General features: G+C 38.4%; 1 protein-coding gene across 7 annotated transcripts in view; it reads right to left on the bottom strand.

The window, feature by feature from the left end:
- TULP4 (tubby like protein 4) overlaps nucleotides 1-18,140 on the bottom strand; it is a 145,267-nt gene that overhangs the window by 11,426 nt on the left and 115,701 nt on the right. For all 7 annotated transcript variants that reach the window (XM_021391588.1, XM_021391582.1, XM_021391583.1 and 4 more), the window contains exons 8-13: nucleotides 9,510-9,734; nucleotides 7,653-7,887; nucleotides 7,015-7,159; nucleotides 5,458-5,602; nucleotides 4,167-4,260; nucleotides 2,902-3,045 (exon numbers count right to left, since the gene is read on the bottom strand). In XM_021391588.1, coding sequence (XP_021247263.1) covers nucleotides 2,902-3,045; nucleotides 4,167-4,260; nucleotides 5,458-5,602; nucleotides 7,015-7,159; nucleotides 7,653-7,887; nucleotides 9,510-9,734 — 988 coding nt within the window. The remainder of the gene's footprint in view (nucleotides 1-2,901; nucleotides 3,046-4,166; nucleotides 4,261-5,457; nucleotides 5,603-7,014; nucleotides 7,160-7,652; nucleotides 7,888-9,509; nucleotides 9,735-18,140) is intronic.

Raw genomic sequence — 18,140 nt, 5'->3', positions numbered from 1 at the left:
GTATAACGTTCCCAGACTCAGTGAGCTTAGGCAAACTGGAGAATACAGTTCTCAGCTGGGAAAAGGCAAGTAATATCCCTTGAGTATAGCGAGTGATAGAGCAACCTGTAACACAAAGAGAAGGAAGATGAAAGGGAAGGAGGAATATGGTGGAATGAGATATAGACAAAAAGTTCTTGAAAGTAGGTTGGTATGGAAAAAATGTGAGGAAATAGATGGGAAGTCAGAGAGATTCAAGAAGTAAGTGCTGTAGTCAAGGCAACTTCAATGTTTGGACAGGCTGTGATCAGAAATGTGAAAAGAAGCAGATGAATACACAAAAAGTTTCCCATAGGTAGTGGTGAACAAGCGACAGTGCAGCAGTTCTCACGATTTTAAGCAGAAAGCATGGAACTTGCTCCAAGTGCCTGTGATTCCTTCTGCAAAAAGCAGTGAGACTGATTCCAAGAGGAGCTACCACTGAAAAGCCAGTGAGCAACAGGAAAAGGAGAACACTGGAAGCAAGTGCAGGTGCAGAAGTTAGAATAAGAAGGAACGTAGATAGAAAAGAGTAATAATAAACAAACAAAAAAGAACCTAAGAATCTTGCAGTCTTTGTTAGCTCTCCTGCATTAAAAAATATGCAAAACAATAAGCAAGTTGTATAAAGCAGGTTTCTGGCAGGAAAAGAGATTAGAGTTCTATCTAAGGTCATTTGTGTGTGCAAATTCTGTGGAGATCTGTGGTTTGCAAGATCTGATCAGGCAAGAGATCCATTAGTCAGAATTCACCCAGCCACTGCCCAGTTTGTAATTAATTTCTAATTAAAATTCTAGTCACCTACTTATGTCCTACAATTACACTTTCAATAGCATTAGTTTTTTATCAACATTAGCCACCACACTGGAATGTGGAAGGTGTGCAGATACTTGTGGATATGCTGGCAAGTTTTAACAGTACCTCTATTTGCTCCTTTAGAAGAAGGCTGACAGCTAAATTTCAGCAGCCCTAAGGCAGAGCAATTCTGTACCTGGCTGGCAGACCATGCACTCATCCTGATGCCTGCAGGTTAGCAATTCATGCTCCTGAGCTTGAGGTTTAATAACAATTAGCTTAGCTTGAGCAATCTGGAATGTTGCTGTCATGGGTATTAAGTGCCTATCCAAATAACATCTCATTTGTCATGGTGTTGCTTAATATCCCAATGTGTTTAAATCCAACTTTTGTTTCATTTCTCCAATGGTTTTTAATTGATTTGTTTGCATAATTTGCAAGTTAAATCAATCCACTGTCCTTTTGCCCTGCCAAATCTTTACTGACTACATTAAAAAGCGCCAGTCCCAGAGTACCTCCCTCACAAATTCCACTGCCCAAGTGCAGCTTTCTTTTTTTTTCATTTGTTTGTTTGTTTTTAAATTTGTCAGGTAATCATTACTTAAACTACCATATATTTTTCCATTCGTATAGGGCATTTTTTCCATTGTACACTTACTGGCTTTAAGAAAGAATTCTTGAGAGGTTTTTGAAAATTTCAATAGCCTGTTTGCCAAGTCAGAAGGAACTTGAAAGAAAAAAGTGGGCAGAAGAGGAAGACTTATGGACGACACTGTAGTATGACTCTTATTTCCTTTCTCAAAGAGCAGGAACAAAACTCTTCATAATTTTCCCTCCATTTCTGTGGTGCTTACCAACTTGTAATTCAGAATACCATTTTAGCTTTTAATCAAATTAAAAGCATTGATATTGCACATCAGGAAGGGACACAAAAACTTTACATTAATATTTTTTTCTATTCAATTTTTCTGTTTTTCTTGCACACATGAACTAAGTTTCATACGAGAAAATGTTGAGTGCATACTATGTATGACCATCAATGTCTCTACAATTTTCTTCAAATCTTTCTGAAGAAAATATTTTTTTCTTCAGATCCTACAGGTGCAAATCAGGTAGACGTAAATTAAGCAAGCCAAGCCCTGAATCATGAAGAAATGGGCTTCATTTTAAGCACCTGAATATTTCCTTAAAAATGCAGAAGACTACTCTGATGCTTGGGTCAGTCGCAAGCGGGTATGCTTTCAGCACTCAAAATGTAGGTCCAAAACAATCTCAGAATTTCCATTTAATTCCTCAGTGCTCACAAGAGTGCTGGCTGTTCATGGAGGACACTCTTATAGTTCCAAAAAACTACAATCTGGGAAACACGAATCTCTCACTGATGTAAGAATTTTGAAATTGCATTAATTTAACTTCTTGGCTATTTTATATTCATTTTATTTGGTTTTTTTTGGTTTTTGTTTCTTTAATAGGAAGTCCTCAGTACTTCCTATCCTTTTACCTATCACACTCAAATCACCTGCATCCAAGTTTTCCCTGCACTGTTTGAATGCCCTGCTACCTTACATCTTCGTGCAATTAGAAATTCCTTCCTGATCTTCCTCGTTTATATAACACTTTACTATTTTAGCCTCTCTGTAAGCCCTGGTACTGATAAAAATCCTAAAGGGCATTTAACACTTTTCAAAATGTGTCTGAGTTAGTCAGGAATCAGCCCAAGCTCCTGTCAGCAGATTGTGCTTTGCTTCCATCAGCTCACAAGAACAACCCCTTGGGCCTTCTAACACAATATAATTCTGTTCTACAAAGATGCAGCATGCAAGGCTTCAATCTACAGAAAACTGTTAGTGAACTAAGTAGAAGATGATTAATGTTCCAATTCACTTGAAGTTTACCAGCTCTATATGCATTACATTTTTCTACGTTTTTATAAAACAATGTTTATAATGCACACTAGTCTTGTTCTAATTCAGTTCTACAGGACTCCAACAGACTAAGGGATTTTGATTTGTGTATTTATCAGAGGGGGCTGATCTGTCCTCCAGATAGCTTAAGCCATAATTTGAGAAGCCTCCAGTTCCTCCTTACCTGGTAAATCATCTTCATCTTCACTGAAAACATTTGGATTAAAGACAGGCAGGTTAATGTAGTCCATTGAAATCTTTCGCACTTCTGGGAGATATATTGTCATTTGCCTGGGCTGAAGATGCAGCAAACTGGTTTTATATATTACTGGAGACAGAATATGACAAGAAGTAATTAAAAACATGGTTACACAAAGAGGATATAAAGCTAAAAGAGAATTAACTCAAAGCAGATAGAATGGCTATTACAATTTCTATATAATTTATTAATAAGGAAATGCATGTATGAGACATTCTTAACCAAATCACTATGTAATACTTTGCAAAAACAGGACAAAAGGGATTGCTTCTTTCAGCTATTTCTCCATAAACATAAGCAGTATCTCTTTAGTTAAGCTGTGGAAATAATGAATTACTTCATCTGTACTTGCATCTGTTTTAGGAAAGAAAATTATTTTCCCATTCTACTTTTGGAACTCTTCACCACAGGATGCTACAGACTTGTAAGAACTTAGGGGAAAATGGGAAAGCTCTCAGAAAGGAAATCTGCTGAGGTTTATTACATACGAAGGAAACACTCATGGCTCAGGAAGTCCCTGGGACTCAGGTCTTGGAGACTGGGACAGTATCTGAAGGAAGTACCACTACAAACTTACTCTACATTTGTACATGTGTACTCTACAGAATTATATAATAATTCTCCACATATTTGTCACTGATACTGAGAGAATATTGAATTAGAAATTCATCTGATCCAACCCAGTAGGGTCATTCTTACACTATCTTTTGGCAAAAAGATAAGTAAAAAGCGGTAACAGACTTGTAAAACAAAGTGGCTGGAATCAACCACTCCGTAACACTTTAGTAAGCTGAAGGTGCCACTGCCCTATAGTAGCTGTCCGTGAGGTGACAACATCCCGAGGACAATCTTTGCTTGGAGGCTGGGTCAGAAGAGTTCATCTTGCCAGTATCTGGGATTCCATCTCTTGTTTGATGGTAGTCAATATAGACACAGAAGATATCTGTCCATTAGTATTTCAGCTCAGAGCTCAGTCCTGCTACTGATTCTACATGGTACCCTGTTCTTTGCTTAGCCTTTTCCTTTTGGTAGGACTGTCTAGGGAGAAAAGGCCTACTCAGAAAGAGGTCAAAAGACCAGACAATCACTACTTTTAAGGCTAAGCTTTTTGATCCCTTGAAAAGAATATATGTTGTAAATTTGTTATTAGAAAGCTTGATATGCAAAAAGTAAATAGAATTTGCTTTTACCTGCACCAAGATTAGTTGGTAGGAAAGCAGCCAAACCCACGATTTTAAATTTGGTTCCCCAGATGTTAGATGTGACCTGAGCAAGGTAGTTGTGCTACAAAGAAAAAACAAGATCATTTTCACCTAACAAGATCTGTATCAAGCTCTAATAAAAACCTGCAGAGCAATAAAGCTATGTGATAATACAATTTCAGTTTTTTTTTTTTTTAAATTGAAATAGCCTAAAGTGTCTGTGTAGCAACTGTTATACCTAGCCATTAAGAAGCCTCATTTTGATATCGAAACACCATCAGAAATTACACCCACAACAATCACTTAAAGCTGTGGAAGTACTAAAGAACAAGATAGTTGCTTAGAAGAATTGGACTGTTTTCAGATGCTTGCTTCTTCTGCACAATATGAGCCCAACTACTTTGTATTTCAGAAAATAATACTGTCTGTCCTTTGGTTCTGTGCTTCAGAATCACTTTACAGAACAATAAATAAAATATAAATGAATTACTCTTAACCAGCTTCCAAAGCAGTTTCCCAAACCCCTGCTTCCATGGTGATCAAATTATGGGTATGAAAGATTAAAACATTTTCTCAAAAGCCAAGAGTTCCACTGTCAGTATCAGAACAGGATCCAAGCTTTTGGTCTCATGTTCTGTTCAAAGGACTTTTGGTCTTATCTTCCTCTGCTATGTAACTGACCTATAAGGTTTTAGCAAGAAGGAGAAAGTGAAATGACAGAATGGAAAGAAACAACTGAAACAATACAAAACAAAAGGAATTTAGACTGGTATTAATTATATGTGTAATCCAGACAGTTTTACAGGCTGCTAAGTTTCATTTACCCACAGAATGTGAACAACACAAAAAACACAAAGTGCTAATTTCTTGCCTTACTTCCAATTAAGGCTGTTCCACACAATTATGAAACAGAACATTTGGCCCTGTAGAGCAATCATTTCCATGTCTCTGCAGATTCCTAGCAAAGCAGAGAACTATGGTGGCATGAGGACAGCTCAGAGAAATGGAATAAGAAACATTTCTATGTATACTTTTCAAATAGCCAATAACATCAATTCAAATAAAACCACTCACATGGATTCACACTGACAATTACTGGGGGCAGAACTTAGCAAACAATGCCTGATATTCCACTGACATTTCCAAACATTGACTTGGAACATGCAATTATAGCAGCGTTCCATCTAGTAGCTGTAATTAAGTGAAAAAAAATTATTCAGGATCACTGGATGTGTATCGCAGCACTTGGGCTCAGGTCTGGTAACAATGCACACAATACCTGAGTAATATCTTCTAAAGGAAACTCTCTTCGGGTTAGGCTTGGTGAACCAATAGAAGGTTTCCTTATTGGTAACCTTGGTGATCTTGATATCTCCTGTGCAGCTCGTGACATCTTTGGAGATTTGCGAGCCTCTATATTGATTCTGCATTGAAAGCAATAATTAGAATAATCAATTGGCATGCAAAAATGCAAAAAAAATCCATGCTTAGGAATATAAAGATGGTAATGAAGGCAGCTGGTACAATGTTCTTTAAGTGACTACTGAAGACTATATAGTCTACACGGTGGAGAGTTACAGTTTAAATGTAAATATGTATAAAGCTCAACACATTTGCAGTGATTCAGACTGGATGCCTTCAGAGTCATTTAAGAAAATTTACAGCACTTCTACCAGATGTAGTATATCCTCCATGAATTAATAAAATGGTGTAAGGCTGAATTACTTCAGCTATGCAGACTTTGAGCGAAGCCTCAAGAAAAGGAAACATGACACTTCAGTTAGCAGATCTCTGTGCTAGTATGGCAAATCAAGGCTCCACAACCAGTGATCTCTCTCTGAGCCAAACACCCAGAAACATAAAGAGCAAAAGTTACATTTCAAAAACATGCTTTTAGAAAACCAAGGCAGCGAGACAGTTTCTTTACCTATTTCTGTTTTAGGCTCAGGTATTGGTGTCTCTTTTGTCAGGTACTACTGGAGTAAAAACTTCAGTATTTCACACATTACATTCACATATAAAGGGATGCATTTCCTTTGCCTTCTGCCTTCCTCATACTATAAAGTCTTTGGAAAGGCATTGTCTGTAGCTAAAAGGCATCAAACCTGTAACATGAAGCTGACAGGCAGACATCAGTGCCTACGAGAACCATCACAGACATCTGTGAGGCTCTGTGCAGGTGGAGGGTTCTGGCTATGCACGTAATGAATGTAATAAAGAGCTGGCAGGAGAGCAACCAGACTCATTAACAGCTTAGAAACTTGTTCTGCATTTCACTACAAAGCCTTGTCAACTCAGTGACTGGGAGGATATTTGCTAAGTCTTCTTTGCAAGTTGGCCACAGCAGCAGTGCCACCTACAACAGGATCAAGTGCATGGACTTCTGAACTTGAAAATACCCCTGAGGAAGTACAATCTTTAACTAGAGCTGGGATTATAAGCACAGAGGACATAAAACATGAACTGTCTGAAGGAGGAAATATATTCCATGGTGGTAAGAGTTCACATACAGCAGAGGCAGTGGTGGGAGAGTTCATACGGTTTTCCTTTGAGATTGCTAGTGAAGATTGAGGATGCTGGGGAAGAAGGGTACCTTATTGTTTCCCATTACCTTCTGACCCAGAACTTTCCCCAGAGTCCACCTCAACATCAATATCTGAGATCACTCTGGAACTGCACACAGCAGGGGACCTCTGTGCTCCAGAAGGCTCCTATATGCCCAAAGGAGTTTGCTTTAAACTTTATGGAGTGTCAAGAAACAGTTAAAAAAAATAAAGAAAGAAAAAAGAAAGAAAATTTGGGGAAAAAGATGAGGTGATATTCAAGAAATGATTACCTGGGGAGTTTGGGTGATTTGCTAGCTCGACTGATTTTGGGAGATTTCTTTGCTGCCCAGTCATCACTTAGTTCAATATCGCTGGAGTCAGAGCAGTTGCAGCTGTCAATCACAGTGGAAATCAAGCTGTTTCCATAGATTTCATCTATCAAGACAGGCCCCAAAAAATGTAAGTGCTGCTTCAGAAAACTGATATCAATTACAACTATCAGTCATCGGAAGCATAAATCTGATCCGCAGGTGGTAGATGAGACAAAACTATAAAGACATAATTAACTGTTCTTCACTGTGCCTAGTCCAAGTTTCCAGTGGTCTGAACTCAAGTGTACATGATTCAGAGGGTTGAATCACATTCAAGTGACTTCAAAATCGAGACTAAAGAATATTTTCTGCTAATTAGTAATCTATTCTCCTCTACTCAAAATATAACAAGTTCTCATTTGTAAAACAGAAGACAGTATGATATAATTTGAAAGGCTTGAGCTAGGTCATGCTAAAAACTCTTCCCCGTCAGAAAAAAAGGAAAAAAACAGATGCCAGCTTCCATATTTCTTATACAGTTTTTCTTTAACTGTTGAGCTTTTGATATCTGAAGTCTTTAGAAATCATTTTTATGTACAGCTATATTTCACTTTTACCTGCTTTTCCATCTGTTTTAGGATCCATGATGACAAACTCTGGCCTCAACTTGCTGATACGACGTCCTTTTAGTATGGGCACCAAACCTCCAAGATATTCCAAGTACAGTGTGTAACATGGACCACCAACCTCTGGGTCATCTTCCGTCCGCTTCATTGTGCAATGAAGCCGTTCATTGCCAGCTGTTGGGTAGCTGACAAAATCTCTCATATTGTTTGGGTCTGGGATAGGAGGCTTAATGAAACAAAGGAAGGAAAGAGAAAGTTTCCTATAGGTTACTGTATTTTTTTTTTGAGGTGATTTAATCTTGACACAACTCACTGGACTTGAATCCAACTCTACCTTGGCAGGTCACTTTACTCCGTGAGTTATGCATGAGCGACATGCAAAAGAGTGCGGCTGCTTATTAGGTTAAAAACAACTTAAAACTGAGAAATTAAAAGTAACCATATCAAAGAGGAAGGCTGGGCTTGCAGACAGCAAACCTGTATTCAAATCCCAGCTCTATCACAAACTTGGTAACAAATTTTATCTTGGGTAACGCAGTCGGGTCAAAGCTTCAGAGTTCTATCTTGTCTCTTGCTGCCCCCAAAAGTGAACTTGGCCACTCATGTTCCCATTCCTCATTAGTACTGGCACATTCTATGTCACTCTGCTATAATGTTGTCAGCTCTGGAAAGAGCTTGTGCTTCTGTCATCCCACTCACTTCCGAATGCATGACCCATCTTTGACAAGTGTGTATTTGCATGCCGTGTAAAGAAATATGAGCCTAAAACTAAAGGTGGGTTACTTTGTCCTGCTTGCCAGTAGGCTGCATTAATCCACGAAGAGCACAGTCCAAAAGCAGTTAGACTGTTCTTGTCTACAACAATATAGCCTGTATGACACAAATAATACTAATGTGTGTTTCTTTACCATTGGTTTACTGAATGCTTTGTATCTCTGGAGATCAAGGAGCCATGGTTACAGCAAGGCATTTATTCTTCTCTGGCAAGTGAAATGTTTCACAGTCACACAAATTGCCCTGATTAGCAGTACACAAATGGAACTGTATTGAATCATTACATTATAGGCATAATTTGCCCTCATTTAAGTGGGGCCAACTCCACAGATTTCAAATTAGTTATTCTAGAGTTATATTGTTTTAACAACAACCCATAACTTGTTTCAGAAAATGCTGTAATGCATACACAAAAAATACATAACACAAAAATACATATTTGGATGTAGGGCGTTTACTAGATAATGCTCTAGTTTACAGGCTGTGATAAAGAGTTCTGAAATCCTGAGATGTACCTGAGGGCAAAAATATGAAAAAACAGGGTTGAGCAGATGGCTCTGCAAGCAGCTCTGCTAATGGTACAGGAAAAGGTATAATATCTGCTTTATTTTTTCACAGCAGTGCTAGCGTAGTACGGTTAGCAGAACTCATGGTCAGTAGAGATATTCGGGCAGCCACAGAACTTTAGTATATCTTTCCTGGCAATGTAAGGACTCATGCAACAAGCAGAGTGGCAACAGTTTTACTGCTGCGGAAGTCTCCTAAAATCATGACACCATTTCTTCTGCAGTCTTCTTGAGCTAATAGCATGTTGTACTTTGGAATGTCCTTGGAAAAGCCATCCATGCACAATAGTACAGATCAGTGTGTGTAAGCCCTCTTTTCACATTTCAGTAGGCACCACACTAATCACCGACCTTGCTGTCCTTGAAGAGGAGTGACCCTTAATCATGCTTTTTTATCATAATTATGTAGGGCCAGGATTTTACCCTTTGTCACTTTAGTAGCAGAAGAGGGAAGAAAATCAAGCAACCCCTTTCTCTTTCACGTGCACACATGCTGCTTTCCTTTTACCTTGATTGTTGGTATGAAGGCAGTGGTGAGGTATGAACAGAGCCGAGGGGGCAGGGTCAGTTTGCTGATATCCTTGTCATCCCGCAGACAGCTAGCGATGGTCTGCTGGCACAGAAGCTGCAGGCTGGAGACCCTGTGCTCTACTCTGACAACATATAATGCAGGCCCAGAAGCCATCAGCAGGCGTGAATCCCTGTGACCCCAGCAGATTGAGATGATGGGACGCTGCACGGGGAAGAAAAGGGCACAACTTGAGATCATATACCTTCACCCTAACAACTGTACAGCGAGTGATCGTATGAATTCCACACCAATTAAGTTACACTAAGTTTTCTAGAAACTTAAAAGAGCATGCTGTTCCCCATAAAAAGGGAGAAAAACGTGGACACTTGAAATTATTGATACCAGTGGTTGATATGTGTGCAGTTCTTTTTACTCACAAGACTTCAAGCTCTTTACACAAGGAATTGTCTATCAAATTCATCAACAAGATGAGGAAAATGAGGTGCTATAAGGATATATGATTTAAAAGTCACGCACTGCTAAAAAATAGGATCTTTTGAGGCACCATCAACCTTATTTTTTCAGCCATTTTCAGTCTTCATCCACTGTCAATGGATCTCATTTTACAGCTGAAATTTAGACTACATGTCCAGAGACAATTACTAAGCTAGTGGACAAGATTCACTTGGCTTTCTTGTCTTGCACTCCTTCTTCTGTCGCGTGATGTCTTTTTGAACTATTCCCTGAGGAAGTGAACTGTAAGAGATCACCATGGCCTTTTTGTCTCCTGTTTGTCTACACTCAGAAATGTCCAAGTTCACGGCAGTAGACAGAAAGAGAGTCAGAGGTGACTGGTGCTATGTGTCAGAATTCGGAGCAGCATAACAAAAAACAACTCAAACCCGCCTTTGCACATTAGTCCCTGATGCATGAATATTAAGAGTCCACATGATAATAGCAAGTTGTGTACAAATTTAGAAAAAATTAAAAAAGGATTTCATTACATGTGCCAAGTAACTGCCTGACTAAAAACTGAACAGAGTGGATACTTTTATGAATACCAGCTCTTAGGAATTATGCCTGTTAAGATGTCAACGGTTTACAGGCGTTCAGCCTGGTTCCGTGACGAATGGGACGGGGGACCCATGGGCCCATGCCCTGGGAAAAGGGAAAAGGGAAAAAGGGTAAGGAGATGGCCCTGAGAGCAAAGAACAGCGGCAACAATCTGAGGAGAAATAAACTAATTTACCATCAGTAATTATTACAAAGCTTGTCATAGCCATAGTCTGTGGGACAGAGTCTTGGATTTGATGAGCGATCACATAAAATATCCCTACTAACGGATATTTTCATTATTTGAGAGTGAGTTCAGCCCTCATACTGTTTGATAGCAATGAGACAGTTCATACTGCTTGTAAAATGTGATTGAAAAGGCACTGACAAAAGTTAGGTATCTGCCACGTCTGAAGTATGACAGTCTGAGGAAGGTATTAGGAGAAGTGACCCTGATTTCCCCAAGAACTGCGTTTCAGCATGGGCAGAACTATCTACCTGATAGTTATTGTGGGATCCAAACTGCATCTGTCTGGTCATGTTGGATCAATTAAAGCTTACCTATAAATAAGGTGAGGGAATAAACAAATGAGTGACTTTGCACAAAAATGTTTATTTCTTGCGTAGAGTCTCACAGCAGAAGAGATTACGAAGTCTAATATCCCAGCTGTCATAATCCAGTACATCACAACCAGATAGCTCTCCACTCATCCAGTTACTTGAGTCAAATTGAACTATTTCTGCCCTCAGATTAATGTAGCGCACAGAAAAGAGCAGAGATGCAGACAGTACCAGTGCAAGAACCTTTGTAATCTTAAATGCATTCCTGAAAAAGATTTTTCAGGAGCTTTGAAATGTTGGGCGAGGCCTTTGCCAATAAAGCACCATGGAGCTAAGGATGAGCAGAAAGCCAGATGCCAAAAGGGATTGCTTCACTGCATGATCTCATCTGTTTCCCAGCAGGCGACCATAACTCAGCCATTTTCAAACTTCTGTAGGCTTGATCCCATTAGTTAGGGATTTTTAGTGTATATTTACATATTTTTATGTAAACAATACATACAAGAGGGTGCACGTTCAAATGCACACATACACATAATACCTACAAGGGATGAACTGCTTGCATCATGACATTTCTACTCTTCCTTTGTATATTTAGTCTCTCATACACTTCATGTTTTACTCTTAACATTCTCGTTCTCAGCAAATGGCACTTACACAGTACTGGTTTGCATTTGCTTTCTGATTCACCAGGCATGCTTTGCCTCCATTTTTCTATGGAATGTTCAGACCCCCAGTATCCCTCAAATCTAATATTCAGCAACACTTCATTTATGGGGAAGGTCTAGGACTTCAGATGAGGTTCATGGAAAATTAGTGCATGATTAAATGCCTGGGGAAATAAGAAGATCACTCAAATGTCAGATCTGACCTGACCTTTAAATCTACTGCTCCAATAACATTTCTCAATAACGAGGCTTCCCACTCTTTCCCTTGAAGGACAGGGACATGAATCAATTATCACTGCAACTCAGTTATTAGCTGGCTACAGCATTCCCTTCAAACGCTGCTGAGGAAAAGCAATTGATCTGCAATGTTCAATGCAAAAGTATTGTTCCTTATAAAGCATCTGCTTATTTCCATTATTTTAGTAAACAAGGAAGGAAAAGGTGGTTGATACAGATATTACAGACTCTAGCAAAGTGGAATGGTAATTTCCATGTTTGCACACTTGTTCTTTTCTTCTAGGAACAAAGAAATGCAGCTACAAATATAACTTCTAATGATAATTCCCATATAAATCAGGTGCATATAAATCAGGTGTTGAAAGATCTTAGCATAAAGAGTAAATACCTGAATGAGCTCCAGGATTTAGATGCAAACATGTAAAAAACAACAACAACAACAACAACAACAAAGATAAGTGTTTACAGAAACATCAATGGAATTCAGCTTTATATATAAGAAATAATAAATGAAGAACAAAAAAAGTAATGTTTTATCAGGAGAAATATTGACTGAAAACACAACTCAAAAAGTCGTCAACAAGTTCTTTTGTCATTCTTTTCAGAGTGGGTTTGAAAACTCTCTCTTACAGGAAAAAACACAGTTTATAAACTTTTCATCACTTGTATCCAGTTCAGTCAAGGAGAACACCATTCAAGCTGTTCCTTGTTGCATTTCTTGACTTCAGAAACTCTAGGGTCCTAATCCCTTGACTACTGGAAGTCTCACTGGTAATGAGATGAACAAAGGCAGATATTCCAAGGCAGAAGGTCCAGGTAAAGGGGTTTTTCTCAGGAGAAGGAGCCCAACTGCAAAACTGTAGTCAGTAAAATGGTATCTGCAGTTGGACTTGATGATCTTGAAGGTTTTTTCCAACCTGAGCATTTCTATGATTCTATGATTTTGACTCTACATACAAGAGAAAACTCTAGCCTACGCTGCCTGCTTCCTCTCACTGTAGATTGCTGTTGTGGAGATACACCTTTTGCTTTTCCCTCTGCTTTTTTCAGAGAAATCAGAAGGTGCAAAGGCTACAGTGCCCATCTGGCTCTTATGTATTTTTTGTGCACCTCTCCGTACTGCTGTAGAGTTCAAGGATAACCACTGGAAAGCAGTGTATCTTCTTCATTCTTTTGTTCCTATATTTACAGTGGGAATAATACTAACTAGTAAGAAAATTGATGATGATAAAAGCAGTAAGTACTATGACCTGGTCAAAAATTATATTGCTTATACAATTTTTCATGCAGCAGGTATAGTTAGACAGTACCCATTTTTCAGTCCTGATCACAATCCATTTGTGCAGCAGTCAGAGATGATCTCATGGCCTATTTGTAAAACATTAAGGTCCTTATTGAAATCCCAAAGAATGTTAGGCCAGCTAGTTCTAAGCTGCTGCTCTTGTTTATCTTTCTGTAACGAAGTAAATTCTTTGAAATTTTTGTGCCATCCAATGTCAACTAAACAAGATTCATTTCAGGTGATTGAAAATGAAAGGCAATGTTAATTCAGAAGCAGTAAACCTGAACACTGTATGTGAAATAAATGAAGGCAAAGTAAGCAAGGTTAGCTCAGCTAGGGAACATAAAAGGCAGCCTCTTCTCTCAAAGTCTTTTTGATCTGAATTTAACCTTTCTTCTCAGGCCTTAGTAAAATGAATTCTACACAATTACCAGGCTTCTGCAGAAGTACACAGTCTTCGATCTAACTGTTCAGATGCCAGGACATTTCCAGCAAAGAAGCAGCTGCAAGGGCTTCTGCTAATAGCAGTATGGTTAGAGTAAGCGGGTCTTCTCAAAGACTGCTGGAAACCTCTCCCGTAAAGATGTAGACTTTGGTATACTGCTTTGAGTTAGGGTTTGAAAGTATTACACTAAGAAAAATGTGACTACAGTTTTTCTGCATCTGATCTTCTTGCCCATAAATACAGCGGCTGATTAGGGGACATCCTGGGCTCAGCCTGCTCTTATCTTCTCCATTGCTTTCTTCACATAATGTGTTCATACAGCAATTACATAGCAAGTTAAAATAATAACCTAAGGTAAATTTTCTTTAGGATTATAAATTTGAGATGAGATCAGTACCAGGGTTTCTAAATCCATGCTCCTGTTCCCCTGGATACATAAGAAATAAAATTACAAAAAGCAAAGAAAACAAAATAGAAGCATCAAATTTGAATCAACAAATGGGATAACTTCACAGGTCTGGTGAAGTTGGTAATAGACATTTTTGAATTGGGCCTGCAGGAGACTCCCATGTTTAAAGTCCAAATGGGAAGACAGAAAGCAGCTTTATCCACTCAGAAGTAAGCTTTCTGACAGCAGGTATGGTTAGCTGATATAATAAATAACCCTGTCTGCACCTCAGATGAGAAATTCTGAAGTGACAGAACTCAGTTGCAGCATTTCCTGTAAACAATTTCAGCAAGACTGCAAAACAGCCTTGAATGAGGCCGACTGCTGTTAGTCCCATACTTGCTTAGTGATAGAAGAGGGTTATGAGGTTTTAACAAATAACATAAGAAATAAACATTCTTCCAACTAAAAAATTATAACAAGAGAGGCACTCTGCAGTTTTAATCAATGTCTTAAGTGCTGGGAAAGCAAGGTCATGAAAAAACTGCCAGCTAAAAGAACTGGGCACAGTTTTAGTTCATCAGGTTAATGTCAGTGTACACGATGGCGAGAACAGTAAGTACTAAGATTTACAGAAATTGATAGTGTATTTTTGAATAGTTCTTAGCTGATCAACAAGCTTTAAGATAAACTGTTTGTATCTAATCAACAATCAGTACTCTCTGGAGTATGAACCCAGTTTTGATATAACTGCTTCCAATAAGATTCAAGTCTGGTGTAACTTTCTGAAGGGACTTGAGATTTTTTCTTTGCACTACATTCTGCAAATATATTGCAAATATATATTGCAAATTCATTGCAGAATGTCAGGCTGAAGTCCCAGCACAGAGAGCTCTATCATTCTGTTTATGAATATTATTTTTCATGCAAAGCTACAGTGTTCATTTGGATACTTCTAAACAAGTGCGATTTCCCTACCTAGGGTTTTACAGTCAGCAAACTAGGCTTATGAACCATAAAATCCTACACTGAAGGTGCTTAAGAGAGTTAATCAAATGATATGGAGGATGGCAAAAACATATTAAAGCTGGAGGAGAAGGTGGCATATAAAACACCTTGAAGGGAACCATGACAACAGTCATCATCAGGATCAGCAAACTACAGTACCCAAACCTATTTTACATTGGAGTTTGCAGTGCCTTTATGTTAGGTAACGTTCCAGCCAAGTTACATTTAAATCCCACATCAGCTTTAGACTGAGTTATACTATGAACAATTCAATCTAACTCCTTGTTTTCTTTATACTCTTCCAAGATACACAGCACAGACGAACAGCACAAAGACAGCGGAGTATATTTTACAGATAAAAGTTTCAGGTATCTGCTTTATCAAAGAATTGGGACAGAGGGCCACAAAGAAACTCAGTTTTGCACCAGCAATCCACTACTTCCTATGTTCATCGTTGTTTTACTTCCTTTGACCTTTAAATTAGGGAAAATGCTCATTTAGAATAAATACACTTTTTTCCAATCATACACTTGCTTGCTTTGGAAGAAACAGTTTTAGTAGAAGAATTTGAGATGTGCAGATTTATTCTTCCATTTGCTTTCAGTAACCAGTGATGAATTTTATGAAATACCATCACAAGGCTGATTGCCATTTTGCATAAAATTAATTAATTTCCTCTGATGAATATGTCATCAGACAAATTACTGGGACCTGACTCACTGGCATCTTTGCATATATATCCTTGGAGTAGATGCGCGGAATAACAAGTTACTAGCAATATTTTTGCAACAGCAATTTTTATCTGGTTTTGTTAGTAAACCAAATACTTTGCAATATTCTAGCATACCTGGTACTTGGCTGGTAGTACTGTTAGACCAGCATTCAATTACACACAAGAGTAAAGTCCACATGAGCAGATACAGGTGTCTTTCTGAAAGATCTCCTCAATTCCTCCTGCAGCTGAGTTAAATATGAACTTAAGTGCAATAATAAAGAGAATAAACACTGACAAATGACAGGAAAGTAGTGGCTCTACTTCTAGGCAAGGTTATGCACACAAGTTTTTAATTAACATAAATATATCAGTTGGAATGTTATTTTTATCATGGTTTCCCAAGGAAACAAGCATGATTGCTGTATTAATTGGTGGCTTCCATCTCTCTGTCTTTCATTTCTATCCTTGTTCTGAAGCTGCTGGCTTCTCATCCAATGCCAATAAAGAGGGGGAAATCTCCATGACACTAAAATACTGCAATTTTAGTGAAAATTGGCAGCTGGAAAGAACAGAGGGGCTTGGGTTAACTATTTTCACTATGAAAAGTACTGTGGTATGAACTTAGCAGTAACCCATTCTGTATGACCTGCCCATTTGTTCCATGAGCGTTCATGGGGAACAACACTACAAGTTGATCTGGATGAGGAGATTGAGTGCAACCTCAGTAAGTTTGCAGACAACACCAAACTGGTGGGAAGTGTCGATCTGCTTAAGGGTAGGAAGGCTCTACAGAGGAATACAGAAAGACTGGATCAATGGTCTGAGGCCAACTGTATGAAGTTCAACAAGACCAAGTGTCAGGTCCTGTACTTTCGTCACTACAACTGCCTGAAGGGAGGCTGTGGTGAGGTGATTATGCAAAGAAAGGAGAAGAAATGAAAGTATGAAAGGAAATTGAAGGGTTTTAAGGAGAACTAGAGGAAATGAAAGCATGAAGGTAAGAAAGAATTTGTCGTTGCTGCGAACAAAGTGGGGAGACAGCAGCAAGCCTGTACAGATGTACATCTCAAGGCAATCTGTGCCCACCCATTCTACTGCTCAAACAACTCAATTTCACAGCTTGACACTGAAGTGTTATTCTGGTTCCATAGGTAACATGGACATGCTGTATTCTGGAACTGAAGTACCAGAATAAACTTTTTAACCTGGTCTGGGAGTAAGAAACACTGGTATAAATATGTTTTCTCCAGAAGTGATCCACTGAGAATATGGGTGTGCTATTTTGCTTGAAGGACCATAGTCCTTAAGATAATAAAACTGTGTGCACGTATAAGTCCTTCAGATATCTAAACTGGCATTAGGCATCTCTGTACTTATTTAGGGTGGCTTTAGAAAACATTTTATACATTACAAAACTAAAGAATTCTATCTAAATCAGAGTGCTAAAACTAGTAAGCACAGGTTAATGCTAAACATAAGTAAACACAAAAGCTCAGCAGCCAGTTTACTATGTCATCCTTTTGTATCCATCTCAGATCAGGGTACTGAAAAAGAAACAATAATAGATGGTATCATCATTAATCGTAATCAAGTAAATATAACATTTTCTGCCACTTTCTGATTTCAAAGTTATTATAAATTAAGTTTCACTAGTAACAGTCAGAAATCATAATGGAGTCATCTCTATTCTACAGAAAATGAGATAAAACGTGGAGTGACTTTCAGCTGTGTTCTGAAACAGTGAAGAGTTATGAACAATTGTGCTCCTGAGCAGCATGCAGTCCCAGGTGTTGTCATTTGCTTGTCAGGTAACATGACCAAAGTTACAATGAAAGTCTGTACAGAAAGTGGGAACAGAAATAAGACATCCTGGTTCATCCTTGTCTATCTGATGCCATAACAAGTAAAACACTGCATTAGATCAACTGATTATACATTAGAAAATCATAGCTGTAATGAGAGAGAATAATCTTGATATTGGACTTGGAATGTTCTAGACCAGTTCTTGGCTCTGCTACAGCATCAAGCAAGTTATCTATTTTTTTTGTCCTCACTCACTTATCTGGGAATTAATAGAATCTCCCTTTTCTATTTTGTCCACTTGTGGCCCAATGGTTTTAGGAAAAACAACATTTCTCATTTGGTATTCGCACAAGAGCTACCACAGGGGGACTCAGAATCAGATGTACTCTTGGATGTCTACTGTAATACAAATAATAATTATGGAGCATTTTTATAATATTGTATTTTGGAATGCAGTAGGACATTTTA

The sequence above is a fragment of the Numida meleagris genome, chromosome 3 (genome assembly GCF_002078875.1).
Source record: "Numida meleagris isolate 19003 breed g44 Domestic line chromosome 3, NumMel1.0, whole genome shotgun sequence".
NCBI classification, from domain to species: Eukaryota; Metazoa; Chordata; class Aves; order Galliformes; family Numididae; genus Numida; species Numida meleagris.
This window is presented reverse-complemented; position numbering and strand designations above follow the sequence as displayed.